A 21,026-nucleotide genomic window follows, 5' to 3' on the forward strand; every position below is an offset into this window, starting at 1 on the left:
TTTCGCTAAATGTCATAAATGAACTGTATTATGCCTGTATGTGGCTACAGACATCATAGGTGACCTTTATTACAACTCCCTTAGCCTTACCTCTGGACAAAAAAAACAATCATTTAACTCATTTATTGATCACATAAAAGAGATTAGACAGTAGGCCTAGATATAATCAGAATAAGAGAGACAGTCTGTAAACTGGATTATATATTTCTGAACATTCACTGTTCACTGAAGCCAAAATAACAGTAAGTATGGAGCCAGATCAGCCTCAAAAATAATACATTTACAAAACAAAATTCATAAATGCACAGCACAAATCAGATTTTTTATTATTTTTTAGGCTGATCCTGGTCCATATATATACATTTTTTATATATTTTATCCAATCAATTTATTTTATTTTCTGGTTTCTCTAAATTATAAAAGAAATTCTGTTAGTGATCACAATTATTCTTAAGGTTTACTATGTACTGAATATTTTATCCATTATATTGTACTCATGTGATTTAATCAGAGAGATTTTGTCCACAAAGACACATAGGCCTACAGATTTAAAATATAATGTAAACTTATAAGTTCACATGTGTATCTACAGACAGTATAATTAGAGAGCTGCTAAGTGCTAACACAGCATCAGATTTCTAATATGTTGATATAATTCAGATCTATTATTGATTTAATGGCTGATTTAATCGTGTCAAGCACTGTTTTGATATCAGATGTTGATTTGACAAGATTTGCGTGCCTTTGTTTAGAATAAATGGATGATATGGAGGATTATTTGAGCACGTTGTGTACTTGTTCAATACATTTTGCTGGGCAATAACAGAAGGATAAAGAAGCCTTTGTAGCCCACACTAAGGTGTGACTCTAGCCCCACTCCCCCCCATACAGTAAAATAACTATAAATAACACATAACGAATTAAATTGGTAGCTAATTATGTAGTTATCTAATTATTAGAGTTAGTATTAGTCAAATAACTGGAATGTTGTCTGTGAACGTAGGTCTGTTGACAGTGTAATGTGAGCCGACAGAACTACAGCACCCACAATGCACCGCGAGCCCATTGGAATTGAGGAAAGACGCATCCAGGACATCGACTCATAACTCGCCACTCTCCTACACATTTACTAGTTCACGGCGATTTTTGCTTCTCGACGGACCAGCTTGCGACAGAATTCAAGCGCAGACTTTCTTTTTGTACACTCAGACATCTGAATTTACTTACATTAAACGAAAACCTACCATTCGAGAAGATTAGTGTTGAGTCGAAGTGGATTTTCACAGCTAGCCTTCAGCTACGAAAAAAAAAAAAAACACAACAAACCCGGAGCGCGATTTGTTATTTTTTGACAGACAAAACTCGGCATATAAACAACCAAACAACCTTTTTTACTTTCATGGATGACGAAAAAACACACTTATAATGCTTTATAGCTTACAACACATTTTATTTGATCGAAAATACTCTCTTTTTTGAGGACATTGTCATTTCCCCGCTAAGCTAGCAACTCCAGACAAAGAAAGAAAAGCAGCTTTCATCGCCTCATCACATCTTGTCAACTTTTCGCCCTTTTTGATTCCAGTTGTGTAGAAATAAAGCAGAAATGGCCCGTCAGAGCAGTGCTCAGGTCGCCAGCTCACAGAAAGCTTTAATGCTGGAGATGAAGTCTCTACAGGAGGAACCAGTGGAGGGTTTCAAGATCACTTTAGTGGATGAAGCGGATCTCTACAACTGGGAAGTGGCGATTTTCGGACCCCCAAACACTCACTATGAAGGGGGCTATTTCAAGGTAAGGGCTGAGGTTGGGTTTTAGGGGATAAATAAGCGTTATTTTTAGGAACAGATGGCTATGGTCTATATTTAGATCTGGAACCAGCTCTGGATAACTGCATCTCTTTATGTGTCCCCCTTGTCTGTTTTCTTTAGACGTATTACGATATAATTGAGTTTTTTGATTGATTTAAAGCCTGGTTATGATCTCATGTCTTGTGATTTCCATCAGATGTCGGTTTGATGAGATTCTGGGGTCTTTGTTCAGGATAATAGGGCTCATTTGTTTGGTTTCTTTGTTCCTCATTGACTCATTGTCATTCTGATAGATGCAGGGTGAGATGATTTACATGACTTTGAACAAACAATATTATCAATATTACAATTAAATGTTCTTTATCATTCTTATATACTTTAAGTTAGCTGTAAGCTCATTACTGATTCAAATGATTTATTTACCAGCTATTGTTAAAATAATTTATTATGACAAAGTGTTTGTGATCATTTCCAATTCCTCTGAATGCAATATTAAACTTTAAAAATGTCATTTTCATGAACTTCCAGACACTTATTAGGGCCCCACGTATTTAGTATTAGTTGTTGACATCACGTTTGACCTGTATTTTGTTTTGTTCTTTGTGGCACCACAAGTTATTCTTATTATGATAATTATAAAAATAGAGTAATGACAGCAAAGGATCGTTATGTCTCACCTCATTCCATCAGAGCAGACAAACCTGTTCATTCACACCAGTCTGAATGCTTTATAATTAATGACCTAATAATGTCAGGAGCTTTATTGAATTATTCAGCTTCATGTTAGTTCCTCTCTGGATTGTAAAGGAAGGGCCTGGACTGTTGTGTTGGATTTGAAGTAGGTCAATGACTTTTCGTGTCTTTGTTTACAGCGAAAGCAAAGCACTCACACACACACGTACAGTGGGGTTTGGCAGATACAGCGGCGTCACTGTTCACTGGAGTGTCAGGATATGAGCTTGTGTTGAAACTGAACTCTCGAGTCTGGCAATGCCCGAAGGCATGGTATTCAAACCAGTAAATGCTCCCTGCTTTGAGGATAAAACAGGCTGTATTTGCATGATAGAGACTTGCTTCTCTTTGTTTGAAAGGGTTTTTTTTTTTTGTTGCACCGTGTTAAAGCTCTCTTGAGTATTATGTTGGCACTTTGTCAAGATCTTGTAGTCAGCCAAGAACCTGAAACCACTTGTGCCTAACTTGTCTGGAATATTTAGTTACATTAGGCTACATGCTTCCTTTGAAAGGTCAGTTCAGCCAGAAATGAATATTATGTAATTCGTTCACCCTCATGTTGTTCCAATCAGTACAGCTGACGTTCGTCTTTGGTAAGGCAAATGGGGAAGTGCTGATGAATGCTGTTGAACTACCAAAAAGCACCGTAGAAGTCATCCCATATGACTTAGACAAGTTTAGGATCAATGAGATAAAAAAAATTGTTTTTACCTTTATGATGTATTAACTTGTAAGACATACAATTTCTTTTTAAAATGCATTTTTGAACTTTCTGCTTATCAAAGAATCCTGAAATAAATCAGTTTCCACAAAAATATTAAGCAGCACTGTTTTCAACATTGGTAATTATAAGAAATGTTTTTTGAGCAGTAATCGGCATATTAGTATGATTTCTTAAGGATCATGTCACACTGAAGACTGGAGTAATGATGCTGAAAATTCAGCTTTGCATCATAGGAATAAATGACATTTTTAAATATATTCAAATAGAAAACTGTAATTTTAAATGGTAAAATACTATTTCACAATATTACTGTTTTTACTTTATTTTTGGTCAAATAAATGCAGCCATAAACACAAAATAATCTTACTAACCCCCCTTTTTTTATCTTTAGTGTATGTGCTGTATTTAAGATATTTAAAAACCATATTGGCTAGTTGCTTTGTGAGAGGAATGGACAGAAATTTAAGTAAATTTTCACTGAAAATCTGTCCCTTTTGGTAATGCATATAATAATGCCATTTGGAATCATTGGTGTTAAACCTGACATGATGTGTCTTCACTTACCGTTTTTTTAATAAGAGCAGCAAATGGATTTTGAGTGCTATGGTGGAGACGAGCAATTTCAGTGAATAAAGACTTAGCTTTTGTGTGAGGAATTGAACAAAATTGATCACATGGCTTCGGTGACATAAAGCCATATGGACTAAAAACAGTTTTTTTATTTTTATATTGGCTCAACAGCATCCGTCCCCGTTTATTTTGTATGAGTAAGAACAGAGGTTTAGACTTCTCCTTTTGTGTTCATTGGAAGAAAGTCATACAAGTCTGGAATTACGTAGATGTGATTAAATGACCATATCCTGACTGAACTGTTGCTTTAATATGGTGATTTCATGTAATATAATTGAATGCAAAAGTCATTATGTCCACTTCCAGTAGTAATCAGCCTAAAATGTTTCAAGGGCAGTTTTGCCACGAGACTTGAAAATAATTAGGTCTGTATTGAATTGAGGTAGAGGGCATATCTCTTGCGTAACGGATGTTTAACCTAGTTGTTTTCGTGCCAAAAAATGATTTGCCCCACTTCCTGGTTATCCAGCTCTCTGTCCATTTGTGTGTTTTCTCTCAGATTTTCCCTCCTGTCCATCTGCACTGTTCCCCTGCAATGTGATGCATCTCCAATCCTATTAAGAGCAGCTGTCCTGGGCTCACCCTGAGACCGAATCCTCCAAAGCTGCTGTATAAGAAATCTCTCTGCGGTGTACCAGCTGACGGCACTGTGATGTTGATCGTTTTGAACTTAGTGTTTGGCTGCATTGTCCAGCAGGACCGAAGTTTTTTTCAGAGCGATGGAAATCTGCAGAATGTTTATTTATTTTTTTAAATGGTAACTTTGTTAAATATAGCTGAGGGTACTACAGTGTTTAGAAGCTTTCACTTTAGAGCTTTTGGTGTGGACCCAAGTCCATTTAATGTCAGAGTTCGGTGGCTGTGAAAGCTGTTTTCCAGTACAGGTTGCGGTTGGAAAATGGGAGTGCAAAGGGTTTTGTTGAAAAGGTTAGAGAAAAATAGTATGTACATAATGATAATTGTAAATAATATATAGATATATATAACATTATTGTTTCATTATTCTGCTTTTTAAAGAGTGGTGAGAAATCATGAGAATAATCAGTCATATTCTGTTGACAGCCATAGTTTTTTTTTTTTTTTCAGGTTTATACCTATAAAACATTACAATACTGAGAGGTTGAAAGCAACTTAATTGAAACTTACATTTTTCAAATAATATTTTACATATTTGTATCTTCTTTTTTTTTTTACAGTATGATCTTTATGTATAAACACACAGCTGCTGATTCATATTTTAGGAAGAGGGTCCCTCACAGGGGGGATAGTCATATTTGGGGTCTCAAAAAATGTAGTCATGCATGGTAGCTTGTCTCTGAATAAATTGCGTTTGGAAAGCAGCTCGCATTTTTCACATCTCTTGTGTGACGCATCAGTTGCAGACAAATGTGAGTGCAATGTGAGAGACCAGTGGGTGAGTGGGGTAGGAATCAAACTTTGGTTGCGATTCCGAGTGGAGACCAAACAACTGAACACAGCGACGGTACACAAAACTGACGGTTCAGTACCTGCACGGTTCGGTACGGTTCGCTTCGGTACAGCAGGCGGGGGGAGAAAACGAAACATAAAATTGCTTTGTGTCTTTAAATTAATTCATTAATTAAAAGTTTTAAGGATAAAAAAAATTATCTCTGCTAATGCTGTATTAATGCTAACTATATAGGGAACCCTTACTTGCACATTACTATAATATTACAGGTTAACAACAGAGCCCAAACTATTAGCCTAAATTCAGTTTCTATTTATTTTTAGATATAATAATCAACACCTAAATAACATTGTATGCAAACACGTAAACTCCATATGAGGCAGGTTTTGCATTAACTTCTAAATTTAATTCTAAACTCCAATTCATTGGTGAAATATAATCATTTACACACTGGCTGTCATTTTCATGACAAATATTTTAAATGTTTTTTTATATATATAATTTTTATTTGTAACAGTTTTTATACAAACACAAAACAGATCAAAGTCTCACAAAATATATACAAAAAGTATGTTATACATAAAATAAACAAAGGAGAAAAAAGAAGACCCCCCACCCAAACCCACACCAGATAAGAGTGAGACATTTACACCTTAAAGCCATACTTAAACAAAACATTAACAATGGAGTGAAGGGAGAAAAGAGTGAAGTTATCCATATTACATATGTGCCCAAACATATTTCAACACTTAAAAAGATACCTAAGGAAGGGGCCCCAGATTTTTTCACATTTTTTAGAAGCATCAGCTTTAGAAAAACATGACAGATATTTTAACCAGACATTAAATAATCAAGACATCACTAACAGGTTAAGTAAAATATAATGAATATATAGGCTAATATAGTGCATTAGCAAAAGAGTTGATTTCTCTAGCTGACTAACAAGCTGTGGACACTGGATGACTTGCCTGAGGTAAATGTAATGCCACATGGGATATTGTTTACAAGCTGTTTTACTGATGTCGTTCTGCCGTTCAAACACTGACTGAGCGATTACACGAGATATAATGTGTTTCAGTTGTGCGGGGCGCATTCGGTGTGCCATGAGAGTTTCTGTTTGGTTTAATATCGTTACACCTCTATAATCAATTTAGCCATAATACTTAATAAACGAATATGCATTGGACAAAGTTTGTGCTGACGTTTGTTTTTGTCTTGTTTTGCAGGCTCGCATTAAGTTCCCGATCGATTACCCCTACTCCCCACCCACGTTCAGATTCCTCACTAAGATGTGGCACCCCAACATCTATGAGGTAAGAGGATTGTTTCAGCCCTCACACTGTGTACTGTGGCACGTGGCTTGTCTGTTGTGCTTCCTCATTTCCTTCAGTTAAGCCCTGGATTAATGCACCAGGCAAACATGAACCTTTGTATCTTGGCTGTTGCCACTGAACAGTTAGGAACAGATTTTATAAGTAACACATTATTTGAACTCTTGATACAATTGAGTATAAATGGCTGCAATGTGTTAAATGGGGAAAATCAGATTATTTGACATCTTAAAAATGAGGAAGAACTGTAACTCTCATCGGCAAGCACCAACAGGTGTGGTTCACTCACTGAGCTGCAGTTCAGACCTGTGTGTGACCTGGAAAACATCAAGTCATGTTGTGTAGGTTGGAAATTATAAGCATAACAATAGCAAAAACCACTTCACAGATCTGTCAATAGTTCCTTACCCTTCTGCGTCAATTTTGCATCATATTTTAATTAATTCTGTTATATTTGGTACATGTTTCTCATACCAAAAGATACCTGGTAGATTTGTAGTTTGTGTGAAAATGTAAAAGATGTTACAGTTGGCCCACCTCTCATAAGTGTTAGTCATTTTTGAAAACGTATATCGCAGGTAATGTGTGAAGTGTGCTGGAGACATTATATCATGACAAGCACTTGTAGTGAAGTGTAGGCAGCTTGGTTGATTAAAATGGGCATTATTATATTTTTATGCACTGCCAGCATGTGTTCTGCTGTAAATGTGCTGTAACTGTATGTTGTTTAATGTTGTCAGGCAAGTAACAACTTGCCACAATAATATTGAATTCAACTGCTGCTGTGTGTATATTTTACAATGTCTTTAAATGGGGCTTTATGTAGAATTCAGAAACCCTTGTTATTAGCGACACCGGTGGCCGTTAATTGAACTGCTGCTAGCAACTTACTGCTCATTCTCGCATTCATGCACACGTACGTACAAGAGACTGAATGTGATTCAACGCCCCTATATACCCATGGCCGAAGTTCTTTTGTTCTTCGCTTTGAACTAAAAAATAGTTGGAAATGCCTTTGCAGGAACATCCCGACGCCATACAGGCTGCAGAGAGCAACATTTAGATGAATTTGTAAATATGTGCTACGTGCTTTTATTTTGTTATTGAGAGAAACACACAACAAAAATGACTGCAGTTAAGCGGTTAAAGGTAAATTTCTATTTAGCTTTAAACGTGTTTTTAAAGGAAAAGTTGCGATTTTCTAGGCTGATATGGCTAGGAACTATACTCTCATTCCTGCGTAATAATCAAGAAACTTTGCTGCAGTACCATGGGTGAAGCAGGCGTAATGATTAGGAGTATAGTCAGCCTAGAAAATCGCAACTTTTCCTTTTCCGTCGGTCTTAGTACACGATGTAACTACAGAAGAGTCAAGTTTTAAATAGGAAAAATATCGAAACTCTTTGTTAATTTTTTTGAGAGAGATGCTAATGGTCTTGTCCGGTTCAATTCATTATGCTAAGCTATGCTAAAAGTGGGACCCCCAGACCCGGAGATCGGCTGAATGGATTCGAAAACGGTAAAACTCAACTGTTTAACTCTGGGGGAGTTGTAAAATGAGCCTATTTCCAAAAAAAGTGGAGTATCCCTTTAAACTGTTTTTAATCTAATAAATTGTATTTAACGCCAGCTTTATTTCAGTTAACACTTAACAAATTATTTTTAGTATATTCTATTACAATCTATTACTGTTTTTAGTTTATTTTGAACTGAAGTGTTGCATAATGTGAAGCAGCTGTTTTTGGAGCCAGATGTATCTTTGATTTGTTAACAATAATGTGTTTTTTTTTTTTTTTTTTTTTACTGAATTGTTGGATGATTATTTAAAAACTGCATTAATACATGGTAATCTATTTATATAAAACATTTTTGGTGGAATTTACAGGAAGTATAACTATATAGTGACACACAGCATTACTGTGAGTGATATAAAATGCCTCTGATTTAAGATGGTGGTCATACCCGCCTACCCCGTGCACCAGTATATTTCCTTGTGTTGGATATATATGCAGTGCATGCACAAGGCTTTTCAGAGTTCTGCAGAGATCGTCCTTCAGTTTTGACTGGCTTTTTCTCCTTATCTCCCTTTCACATGCCTCGCTGTGAGTACTCACAGAAACAGCAGTGGTGTGGAGGCGAGGGCTTCACTGAGATGCTGCTTTTGCTTCGTGAAAGCACTATGATTGTGTGATTGATTTGAATCTCTGCGTGTGCTTTCACAGAACGGGGACGTGTGTATCTCCATTCTGCATCCTCCAGTAGATGATCCACAGAGCGGAGAGCTTCCCTCAGAGAGGTGGAACCCCACACAGAATGTCAGGTATGGAGTAATCTCTAAAGGTGATGATACACAGGGCAACTTTTTGATTTGGCTGGGCAGTCTTGCCGAGCGATTGTTGCTTGGGCACTTTCCCATTGAAAATGGGCAATACATTTCTATCTGGATAATTTAGATCAGTTGTGGGCCCTGTGTCTCATCTGGTTGCCCGTTGACTGCAACATTGCCCAAAAAGTTGCCCTGTGTATCATCACCTTAACATCCAGATTGATTATTGGCATAAAGTCTTGTCCACATTGCAGCTTATTCTGGCCTTTTTCCACAAATAAATATTTTTTTTTACATTGTGTGCTGTGCAAATTAATTTCCCTACAGGGATCTACAGGCTAGATCCTCAACAGTAGCTGTCTCAAAGAGTGATCATGTATTTTCCCCACTAACAGAATTATAGGAAGAGTGGCCAGGATGGTTTTGTGTTCATGAGTTTCATGTTGCTTGCCTTAAGGAAAGCATCTCAGTGGAGATCTGTGTATTTGTGCGTTTCCTCCCCCGAGTCTGATCTCTATTCTAGTTAGTCTGGTGTTTTGTTTCACTGGGCTTTGTGCTTCAGTGGAAAAGCTAGTGTCTTCCTGGAAGCTCATGTTAATCATTTGTGTTGTTGTAGAACACCTGTCACTGTATACAGAGAGACGGGCATATTTTGACCCCACACTGAATGTTGCATGGTTTACATTATCAAAAACCTAGTGTTCACCCCGCTCGGATGTAGCTTGTTGTTTTTAGTGACTTATTTTGTTTGAGTGTATAAAAAAAAAAAAAAAAATCTGCTACTGTATGTCAGAATATATCTATCCATTAAGTCTTGAAGTCTTTAACTAATACTCCTGCCACTTATTCTATTTAATGTATAGAAAATGTTTAATGTCACTATGTAAAGTACTGAATATCGTCAAAATTGGGGAAAATATCAAGATATACATTTTTGTACTGCAGTCCTACTTGTAACTAATGTGTAGAACTACTCTTATTTTATTTCTTTTTGACATATTAATTACACCACCTCAATATATGAATTATTATTATTTAATAACCATAATAATAGTAATACTATTTATTGTTATTATAATTATTAATGCTATTATAAAAAATTTTTTACACAATCTAAATTGTTGAAGAATTATTTTGGCCTGCATCTAATTGCTAACTTTAAAACACTTTGCTCATTTGACAATGAATGGCTATAAGAGTGATTATGAAAGCAGTGCTTCAAAATAAGTTACTTTCCCAGTGAATGCTGTTGATTCATTACCAACTTGGAAACTGAAGTTACTCTGTATCCCTATTGCAAATGTGAGGTCACCGGAGTAACTTTAAGTAATGCATGAAGACTGATCCTCTTGGCTAAAATCTCTTCGCATCTTCAAGAGAATGCAGCACAAAGAAGCTCTAGGACAGATGAGCTTAAAGGTTAATGTCATTATAACATTGAGTGTCTGTGTGTGTGTGTTTCAGAACTATACTGTTGAGTGTCATCTCTCTACTGAACGAGCCCAACACGTTTTCTCCGGCCAACGTGGACGCCTCTGTCATGTACCGCAAATGGAGAGACAGTAAAGGAAAAGACCGTGAATATGCAGAAATCATTAGGTAACAAATTATTGTACAAAAATAGAGAATATGGTCCCTTTTAGAGATCAGCTGTGTTTAATGTTTATTTGTTTAATGCGTGTTACATTTTGATGGCTCTGTCATAAGATGTGGAGATAAACAACACTTAAGCCAATGGAAAACCCTTCGAAACAGATTTAGATTTATTTTCTGGATCAGCGGTGCCCTCCTGTGGTTGAATAAGTCACTGAAACATGATCTCCTCTTGGCAATCTCTCTATTGCATGTTCCAATTCATGTTTTCAGCCATCTGAGTTGGAACATTTGACTTGCATCAGATTTCATCCTTCAGGACATAAGTTGTTTATTTCTCTGCCTTGGCATCTTAAAACCTCAGGGCAACAACTCAAATGGAGAGCTTAAATTACATAAAATGTCAACATGTCCCACTGCCTAAGACAGATGAGTCTGACTCTGAACGTCATAGAAAGAGAAGCTACATGGTTAATGTTTCAGCTATATGAAAATGAAGCTAAAAGGAACATTTTGAGCATTTGCAAAGCAGTGTCCGTACATAACATCAAATGTAAAAACGAATGGAATACATTGTTTATGGTAATGTGCCCACAATTGAAGTCTAGCCTGAAGGTTTAAAAGCACAAATGTGAAGCCGAATATTCCTTCAGATCCATTAATGAGGTGTTTGTGTCTGTTACAGAAAACAAGTTCTGGCCACGAAAGCGGAGGCAGAACGGGACGGAGTGAAAGTTCCCACCACCCTGGCAGAATACTGCGTGCGCACGCGCGCCCCCGCGCTGGACGAGGGGTCCGACCTGTTATACGATGATTACTATGATGACGAGGACTTGGAGGATGAGGATGACGATGACGAGGACTGTTGCTATGACGAGGACGACTCAGGAAACGAGGAATCATGACGACGTTCCCATTCCCACCTTCATCCTCGTCTTCATCAGCATCAGCCCAAAAGTTGAAGCGTCAAGGCATGCGCTCTGCATTTACACTCACTCAGATGGCCATTTTTGTTTAACTTTTGACTAAAGTCTAAGTCTTTGACTAAAATTCGTTTTTTTTTGTTTTTTTTAAATAAGCATTATGTTGTTTTCCCTCCATGTCATAATTGTGCTGGCCTTCAGGCTTTTCTCCAAGCTACTCTTTTATTATTTATTTGCTTTGCGCTTTCAGACAGCTCTGTGAAAGTTTCTTCAAAAAAGGAAAAAAAAAAGTGCTTGACTGAATTGAGGTTTGAGTGAGTGAGTGAGTGAGTGATTATTTGAATGAGGCTTTGTGCTGAATAATGCTTACTACGTCACAGTTGTTTTGAATTTCTTAGAGCTGATCACTTTGATCACCCACGCTTACTTTTTTGGCCTTCAAGCAACGAGCAAGAAAATGCTTGGGGTCAAGGTTTGAGTTTCTGTTTTTATTCCCCCTCCATTTGAGTAGAAATTACATTGAAAAGCCCTAAGCAAAATTAAAGGATGATGCATATTAAAACAGTTTTTTTGCAATGTAAAAAAAATCTAAACATTGCAAAAGAAATGATGGCCTAAATTCTACAATGTGTTTAAAGTCCACACAATATTTAACTTATAGTGTCACTTTAAATTATTGCAATTATGTATTTCTTCATTCCGAGATATAGAAGCTTATCAGAAAATCAATGTATTCGGGTAGGTTGGCAAGTCGATGTTGTCTTTTCTGTTGAGCTGAGTTTTAAATGTTTTTTAAGCAATGCTGATACTCCTGTGTTGTCCTCTTAAGTGAATCTTATTTAATCCGTTTTTTTTGGCGTGGTTTTATTTGGGATGTAGGGTGACTTTTGGACTAATGGATGATTATTTTTTTTTTATTTGATTTTTTTTTACCTTTTCTTTTGCATTATTGCTCTGTGAAACAACGCCACGTCCTGTGTTGTGATATCGAGATTGAAACTTTCCTTTACGCTGCCTGGAGGCTGTTGAGTGCTGGCGTCCATCTCACATTTAAATTTGAGCTCATACCGACTGACTCTCAAGATCAACCAATCTGGAAAAAGGAAAATCCTACCAACAACAAAGTGTTTTTTCACACCTGCAAGTCATCCGTTTTTTCAATATTGTTTTGAGGACAATTTACAACCATATCCCAAGAGGCTGAGATGCGCACCAGGAGCTGATTTGTCATTTTATTGACCTTTATGTATTTTTACGATTTGTTGGCCTATTTAAAAACTGAATAAAGATCTTTATTAGAATATTTGCCTGTTTACTGTTAACTACTGTTACGTTGTGTGACGCATGTATTTTATTTGATATATGCGTGTGCGCTTGTTTGTTTTCCTAATTTTCTGTTGTCTGTGCAGATCCCGGACGAGCCCCCAAATTGTTACGCTCTTAAGGGTACACGACAACAATATACTAAAAACAGGAAAACATTTATTTTGCGTTTTTCGTGTACTGACAACAACGTTGTCAAAATGATCCCGGTTCACACAGATCTGCGAAAATGACTAAAAATGCTGTATTATTAAAACGCTACATTAAACCTAACCTAACCTGGCCAGTAGCTGGTGATGTAAAGAAACAATACGTGCCTATAGACTAAACACAAAATGCGCACGCGCATGACGTCACCGTTTTCACAAATTCACGTTTTTGTTGTTTACTGGCAGACTATAACGGTATTGGTTTCAACAACTTGCACTTTGAATCCCGTTTTCAAAACTTTGCGTTTTCAGGTCCCCAAAACACAGTTGTCATGTAAATTAATGGCCAAAACGCATAAAAGGTTTTCCGTTTTTAGTTGAAAACCGTGTCGTGTAAACGGCCCCTCATTTACATTCTAAGGGTATTGGTAGGAACAAACAATAAAGGTTAGGGGAGACTTTCATGTTCCCGTCTCCAGATTCATGATACACAACACATTTTTATTCTCAATAATGACACCTTTAAAGTGGTCTTTTATTTTACACTACACTGAGAAAAAAAAAAAAAAAATGGTGTAGGATTTACTTCTTAGACTGAAATGGAACTTGTAAAATGTACTCCAGTAATCTTTATTTACAACTCTGAAAAATATTTCAAACCACAGCAAGCAAATGTAGTCAATATTTATAGACTAAACATTTTTTGCAGAACTGTTCTCAGGGGTTTCACTTAATAGAAAAATAGATGAATTTTAATTAGAAATGTGACTCTTTTTTTTCATCACAGACTGGTGTCTAGGCAAATCTGAGTACAGTGTGATCCACAGATCTGCAGCTTTCTGGAAGAGACATTTAAGATTATAGGTTATTTTTCTCAAAGAAAAGTCTCCCTTTGCTTGCTAATTATCTCTGCTGTCAGGGAAAGTGGACATGACAGAGTTAGATTTCATTGCTCAGCTGAATATGGCATTATTTACCAGATAAGACATTAGGCACAGCTGGAGAGGGTCTCCAGGCATTCCAAAGTGCAGTTGCCCCGACTCTGTTGCCATGGCAACCCTCCGACTGGCATTCAAGGTTTGCCTGGAAACACTGTGCTTGAGGCTTGTTCAGACAACCTGAACACTCACAGGCCTACACAATGAACACACAGAGATGAGGGGGCCCGTGAGATGCAGTTCCAGCGCTGACACAGTTTATAGAACATTTAGAAGGACTTTACATGCCTGAAACACTGTAAGAATAAAAAGGAGGTAATGTAAAATCATGGAGAAGAATCACTTAAAGGGATAGTTCACCCTAAAATGAAAATTCTGTCACCCTCAAGTTGTTTCAAACCTGTTTTTATTTCTTCTGTTTAACACAATGGAAGATATTTTGAAGAATATAGGTAAGCAAACAAACTGTTATCAGAAGCGTGAGCATGTCGACATGAGACCTCCCACTTTTACATAGTCTTTTCAGGATTCATCAAGTTGTTTCACATGCATGCAGAGAGTTTAACCATGGAGATAATTTTGTATTTATAGTGCAGTAGAAAAAACACTAAAGACCAGAGAGAAGGTGCAAAATGTGACTAAAAGCACTGAAGGTGTATTGCACCTTAAACATTGAATCACTCAATAACATTCCCACTCACTGTTATATGGTGGTGGAACGACCTCCGGACCTTCATGTGAACTGCAGTTCAATCGTCAAAAACATCTGAAAACACACATTTGAATAACTTCTTTTTTTTTTTTTTGTATGAAATAAATAGGTACAAATTTGCAGTTGAACTTCTGCACTAAAGCTGCATTACTCTGGTGCTTGCAGGAATTTTGGAGTGATAATGTAGTTGTATTGTGTTAATTCCTTTGTTTCTGGCTTCAGGACATTCAGGATAAAAGGACACAGAAGCAGTCAGACCCTTATTTTAAAATTCTGAAGCATCTCTTTGTGTATTTGTACACTGTAGCTAACAGCATGACTTTCATGAAGATGCCACAGTACAGAGGAAATAACCCTCCTTCATTTAGACAACAAATCATTCAACAATTATCACATATGCAGACCTATGCACATATAGGTCTCTATTTTAAAGGGCTACCCTTGAAAAAAATAAGTAGTGTAGGCTACTTATTGATAAAAGGAGTACTATTTATTATGGAAATAAAATAAAAGAATATGCTTAACTGTGAACTGCATGTAAAGTTTACAGAAACTTAATTGCAGTTACACTAAAAATATATAGTTTAAATATATGGAATGCAATTGAGTGTTTTTTTTTTTTTTTTTACCCTAAGCTATTATATATGTCATTTCATAAATATTGTTTTTTAAAATGTGGTTAAAGTCTACTGAAAATCATTTAAGGTAAAATATACTTTATTATAGTTTTTTTTTAAACGTGTTTGTGATATTTAAATATATTTTTGTTGTTGCAGGGTTTTTTTGCAGTTTTAAAAAAAAAAAAAAATAGATAAAAAGAAGGTCATATAGGTTTGGAGTGAAGTGACAAGTATTTATTTTAAGTAATTAAAATGCTGAAGCAAATTTTTGTATATATTTTATATTTAGCAAGGATGCATTAAATTTATACATTTACAGTACGATTTACTGTACATACATTTATAATGTTACAAAGATTTATATTTAAAATAAATGCTGTTCTTTTGAACCTTCTATTTATCAAAGAACCCTGCAAAAATTATATATATACTGTATATATATATATATATATATATATATATATATATATATATATATAGAAATGGTAAAATATAGTAAAATATTTAACAATGTCCCAGTTTTTCCTGTTTTATTTTTCTTTGTTAAATAAATGCAGTCTTGGTGAGCATAAAATACTTCTTTCAAAAACATCTTACCAAACGTTTGAATGGTAGTGAGGGATATTTTACAAGTTACTGTAATCATAAAAAAATTTAAGATAATTTTAAAAATTTAAAAAAGATCTCCGTTGTGCTTGAAATGGCTTCATCCTCTTAATACCATTCAGCTAAATGCACTTCTACAATCAATAAATCACATGGCAAACAAAAACTTTAAGCTGCTTATAGAGGTAGAACAAACCAGAGTCTGCCAGCTCAGTGGCCTGCTAAAAACAAAAACAAAAAAAACAGCTAAAACCAGTCCAAGATGGTTAGCTGGTCTCCTAGCCTGGTCAAGACTATAGCTAAGACCAGCCTGACTATAAAAAGAAGTGCCAAACCCCCTCCAGAACCAGCTTCCTAAACCAGACATGACCAGAAGGCCAGCCCACCAGCTTGCCTGTCTAAAAGTCTCTCCATTTATTTCATTTCTTGGGTGACAGCAGTGAAGAGCCCACCCACACACGCTGGCCGTGCGCTAACAGATTTGTCCTCCATTAAGACATACAGAGCGTCTCTCTGTGCTTGATAGGGATTCTCTCAGGGAGCACAGAGATAGCTTGTGCCTGCATATGTGTGCGCACCAGTGTGTCAGCGGATCTCTGGCTAGCTGCCCAAACGTCCCACGGGCCAGCAGGAGGCTGGGGTTAGCAGTGTGTTTCAGCGTAGTAAAAGACTCTGGTTTTTAAGGCTCTGCTGGAAAGAAAGTAATGATTTTGGTTAAGGGATTGTTCAGAATGGACAGTCTGCTCCATACTACTCTTAGAAGTGTTTGCTATAAGGCAAACCACTATACTTTGAATTCCAAGCACTAGTATTTAGCTTTTAGTTCAATATTTCAATATTAGAATTCAATATTTACTTCACAATATGCAGTAAGCAAGTGGCATATTATATCATTAACAATAATTAAAACCAGAGAGCAATTTATAGGCTCATTGAATTATTTGCAATCCCACGGAGAGCATTTGATGACACTTAAGTAGTTTTTAATGTGATATCTGTGATGGTTGAGGAGCACCACGGTTTATGACAATGATAGACTGCTAGCTATAAATCAATCATCCGCGTCGAGAGCTTCTCTTCAAGTGGTCGTAACTGTTAATGCCTGAGACACAGTCTCATATATTCCTTTATGATTTAGTGACAGAGCATTACAGAGGCGTATTACTTTACAGCAAATCAATAAGGCAACCGGCAGAGATGTGAAAGTACAGTCCAATGGAGTAGATTACAAATGAAACAATCTAAAGATAAAATGCCAAGCCAATTCCATTATATGATATTTATTTATAGGTATGATGTCATAAAATACAACTGGTTTCTTGTGTAAGTGTTTTTGCGCATGTACCACATAAACGGCTAGATCGATAGCAGTACGATATGAAATAATGCCCAGGATGTTTGAGCCAGTATAGGATTTTATGCCTTGCCTAGTGGTCCTTGTTGGCCCTAGTTGATCCTCTGGCTGGTTTTAGAGTGTTTTTGGGCACTTTTCAGCTGGTTTAACTATACTTTGTATCTATGCAATCTTTTTTGTAATGATAATTTTTACTCAGCAACATTATCTTTCTGCCCTGTTGTCATTGTGATGTAACATATGTCTACATATATGGTATTGTATATGGAGTTACATGGAGTGTGAATATGTAGGTAAAGCTAAATGTGATTAAAATGGTGACTGACTAAAGCGACTGGCTCGGTCTCCCCATAGCTCAGTTGTCAAGCTACACCCATGAATAAATGTAGTTCAACTTTAATGGTAGGCCTTCAAGAGGGATGTTTCCAAGACAGCAAATGCATTTTCAAATGCATAGTGCATAATAACCAATTGCCTATGGTTATCCTTTGCTGGAAATCCTTTTATATCAGACTGAGACTGAGCAATTTATGTTCAAACCCTTATTCAGAATCTCATCTGTTCATAGCCCTACATTTCAAGTATAATAATGTATTATAACTGTGGTTACAGTTATTAATGAGATCATACAATGCATTATCAGTTGCATTACAAATATTAATTAATGCATTAGAAATAGTTTTTATATAAGGCATTTTATATAAAAGCTTTAAGTAAAGTGTTTTTCAGCCCAAAATGCTCATGTCCTGGATACTGGTCCTAGAGTTTCTCCGGCACCAGCTGCTTCCACCAGATCCCCGAGGTCTTCTCCTCCTCCTCTGTGTCCCTGTTGGCCTGTCGCCAATATCCAGCACCTGCCATAAATGCAAAATATGACCATGTTCATATCTGAAATGCTATTTACAAAGAGATCAGAGCCTGTTAACAATGCAATGCATCACTAAAATGAGACCAAAAGCATTCTAGCTGCATTGTTCCTAGTTCAGCATGCCATTGATTATCATAGAAAATAATGTGGACTTATGTTTTGTACTTACAAAGGAAGTCTATGGAGCATTTTTTGCAAGTTTGCCCAATAAGCATCTGTTATTCATGCAGATAACTTGTATTTAATCTGAAAAATGTCTTTAAATAGTCAAATTCAGATGCACAATATTGACTGCTTGAACTATTTTTATATCTGTAAATTTTTTAGGGAGAATATATTTTTAGGTATACATCAAGACAGGAAATATAAAGACCAAGACAAAACATGCTTAAAACACATTTACAAAAACATTTGAACTTTGTGAAACATTTCAAGATATTGTGTATTTATGGACAGAATAGTGTTTTCATTCTCTGCGGATCTCTTCCAGGTCAGTGTCAGTTAAACTGTCCCCCCAGTCCATTGTCATCAATGCTTGAAGAAGACCTCGGGAAACCAGAGGGGTAATTTAACACAAAAACATTCTTTGCATATTGCAGAACAAAAATGTATACAGAGAGAAATATATATATGACTGTTAGAGACTGTTAGTCAATTTCCAGCTCAGTCAGTGACTGTTTCATCTCAGAAGCATCCAGATGGCCAAACAGCAGCAGAACACAAAAGCAACTCATTAGCTTTCAGCAATAGGGCTTAATCAAACCAGGGCAAAACTCAATCAACGTAAATGATCCTCTTCCCGAAAAAGGAACACACAACTCATTTAATCAAGGTGTTTCAAAACTGCCAATTAGAAACTCAAGTACTCAAACACTCCAAACACAAAATACACATCACTTTGCAAATCAGATAATACTGCGCTCGTGTAACGGAGGCCAGCTAGTAAAGAGCTGTGCAAGTAAACCTCACTCCCCTGGCCTCAAGCTTGTCAGCACGCCTGCCTCGCATGCTGGTGACGGAGGTTTGTATCCCGCTTGGAGCGGGTGCGAGTAGGGCCAGTCAAATTGGTAAAACCTGGATTGGAGTGAGGTTTAGGGTGGTGAGTGAAACGGAGGCCCGCTAGTAAAGAGCTCCTCGGTGACGCTGGTTCCAATCCCACTTGGAGTGGCTGCGAGTAGGACCAGTTACATTCAAAGAAAAGTAAGTGAAGCCTAACATATTGACTGATTTAAAACCCTCTGAGGGTATGTGCAGAATGTCATACTACCATTATTAAAGCATACTAATATTTTTGTGGTATGCAGTATGTATACTGTCATGTCAAGTCACTTTTATTTATATAGTGCTTTTTACAATACAGATTGTTTCAAAGCAGCTTTACAGAGATAACAGGAAAATAATACAACAAAGTTTGTTTCCAGAAAAAAATAGCGTCACAGTCCAGCTTAAGTAAGTTCAGTAATGTTTCATTTTGGTTGTAAAAAAGCTATTAATTAGTTAAAATATAAATATATATAGCCGCTCTGAAGAAAACCATGATGTCATCGTACAGCAGTTCAGTTCTCATATGATGGGGTCAATGCAGGCAGATCAATATTATTGTTGAATATTAAATTAAATGTTGAAATGTCCCCAACTAAGCAAGCCAAAAGCTTGTGCACAGTATGTAGTTTTTCTGATTGCATGCAGTACCCATGCAGATTAAATTAGCCAAAAATGTGAAGTACTGTATGTACTGTAAGTAGGCCTACTGTACTTCCATGTAAGCGGTCATTTGCAGAATGAGGAATCAGTAGTTATATACCTGTTTTTGTAATGTTTCTTGAATCTTTGTTGACATATTATGATTGTATCTAAATATGAAAAAAAAAGTAAAAAAAAAAAAATACATATTTAATGCAATTCACTGAATTAGTCACGAGATTGTGGAACAATTACAACATTTAGTGTGGCATTCTGGTTTACATTACATAATATTATAAAAGTAGGCATAATGCAGTATATACTGCAAAATATGCAGCAGTATTCCATTCCCGATATATACCGAACAACTTTTTTGCTGCCAGTAGACAATCTGTTTTAAATTGCCTATAGAACTACTTCATTTTTGCTGTGCAAACCATACCAGTCCAACTAATGGTTTGAGTAAATGTGTGGTTTTGGCACATTGCTTTTGCAGGAGCATCTGTTTCTTTTTCTTGCCATTCTGCCTAGATTAGTATAACTGTCATTGTTCTTGTCCCGGCAGTGAGCTATAGTTTCTCATGTTTTTTTTTAGGTATCTGTTCAAGGCAAGCCTGCTGTCTTCAGTGGCATGTGGGATGATCGTTTTTTATAACACAGTACTTAGTTATAACTAATGACTTCCTTACAAGGAAGATTTATTTTTAGCTGACAAAATGTATAGATGCTTACAGCACTGCAAGTTAATTTGAGTTTCTTTTCTTGTGCACGATTTTGTCTTCAGCACACATGTTGTATGTAGAAATTCTAACAGGGTGTTTAAGGACATTTTCTTTGTAGTCTCTGTTCCAAACGTCAACTGACACGGACGAAGAGTTACTGAACAAGAGCGAGATAAAAAAGAGGTATTTTCACTTGTACATTCAGCACTGTCAGGAAACAGCAAGATGCACAGGGGAGACGTTCTCATCTGACCTTCCCAGGCTCACAAATGTACACTCGTTTTAAATTCACCTGTTATATGGGTATCGTTAAAACAGAGATAGCTTAAACAAATTTACATTTACAAAATGTGTTCCAACTAATGACAGTGTACAGAAGAGTAATTGCACAGGTGAAACTACCCAAGAGTCTGGCATATAGGTGACACGGTGACAGAGGAATTGTATTTTTAGAAGCTCTTGAATTCTTAGTAGAACCTGCAGTGATGAAGCATCATTGCATCTTAAACATCGGGCGTATACCGTTATATGATGATGTATTAACTTCACTTGCA

At 36.5% G+C, this 21,026-nt stretch overlaps 1 protein-coding gene across 1 annotated transcript; it reads left to right on the forward strand.

Annotated features, from left to right (window-relative positions):
* Positions 1 to 1,001: 1,001 nt before the first annotated feature.
* cdc34b (cell division cycle 34 homolog b) lies at positions 1,002 to 12,802 on the forward strand. Its single transcript, XM_084411421.1, has 5 exons — positions 1,002 to 1,792; positions 6,551 to 6,637; positions 8,878 to 8,975; positions 10,446 to 10,580; positions 11,260 to 12,802. The coding sequence occupies exons 1-5, from the start codon at positions 1,607 to 1,609 to the stop codon at positions 11,477 to 11,479; spliced, it is 726 nt and encodes a 241-aa protein (XP_084267547.1). The 5' UTR covers positions 1,002 to 1,606; the 3' UTR covers positions 11,480 to 12,802.
* Positions 12,803 to 21,026: the final 8,224 nt, after the last annotated feature.

This window comes from Rutilus rutilus (assembly GCF_951802725.1).
Source record: "Rutilus rutilus genome assembly, chromosome: 6".
Classification (NCBI taxonomy): Eukaryota; Metazoa; Chordata; class Actinopteri; order Cypriniformes; family Leuciscidae; genus Rutilus; species Rutilus rutilus.

Bases quoted from the DNA above. Each gene is read 5' to 3' on its own strand.
- cdc34b (XM_084411421.1), top strand. From the start codon at position 1,607: ATGGCCCGTCAGAGCAGTGCTCAGGTCGCCAGCTCACAGAAAGCTTTA. The intron at 1,793-6,550 runs GTAAGGGCTGAG...CTTGTTTTGCAG, and splicing joins ATGAAGGGGGCTATTTCAAG to GCTCGCATTAAGTTCCCGAT. The intron at 10,581-11,259 runs GTAACAAATTAT...TGTCTGTTACAG, and splicing joins GAATATGCAGAAATCATTAG to AAAACAAGTTCTGGCCACGA.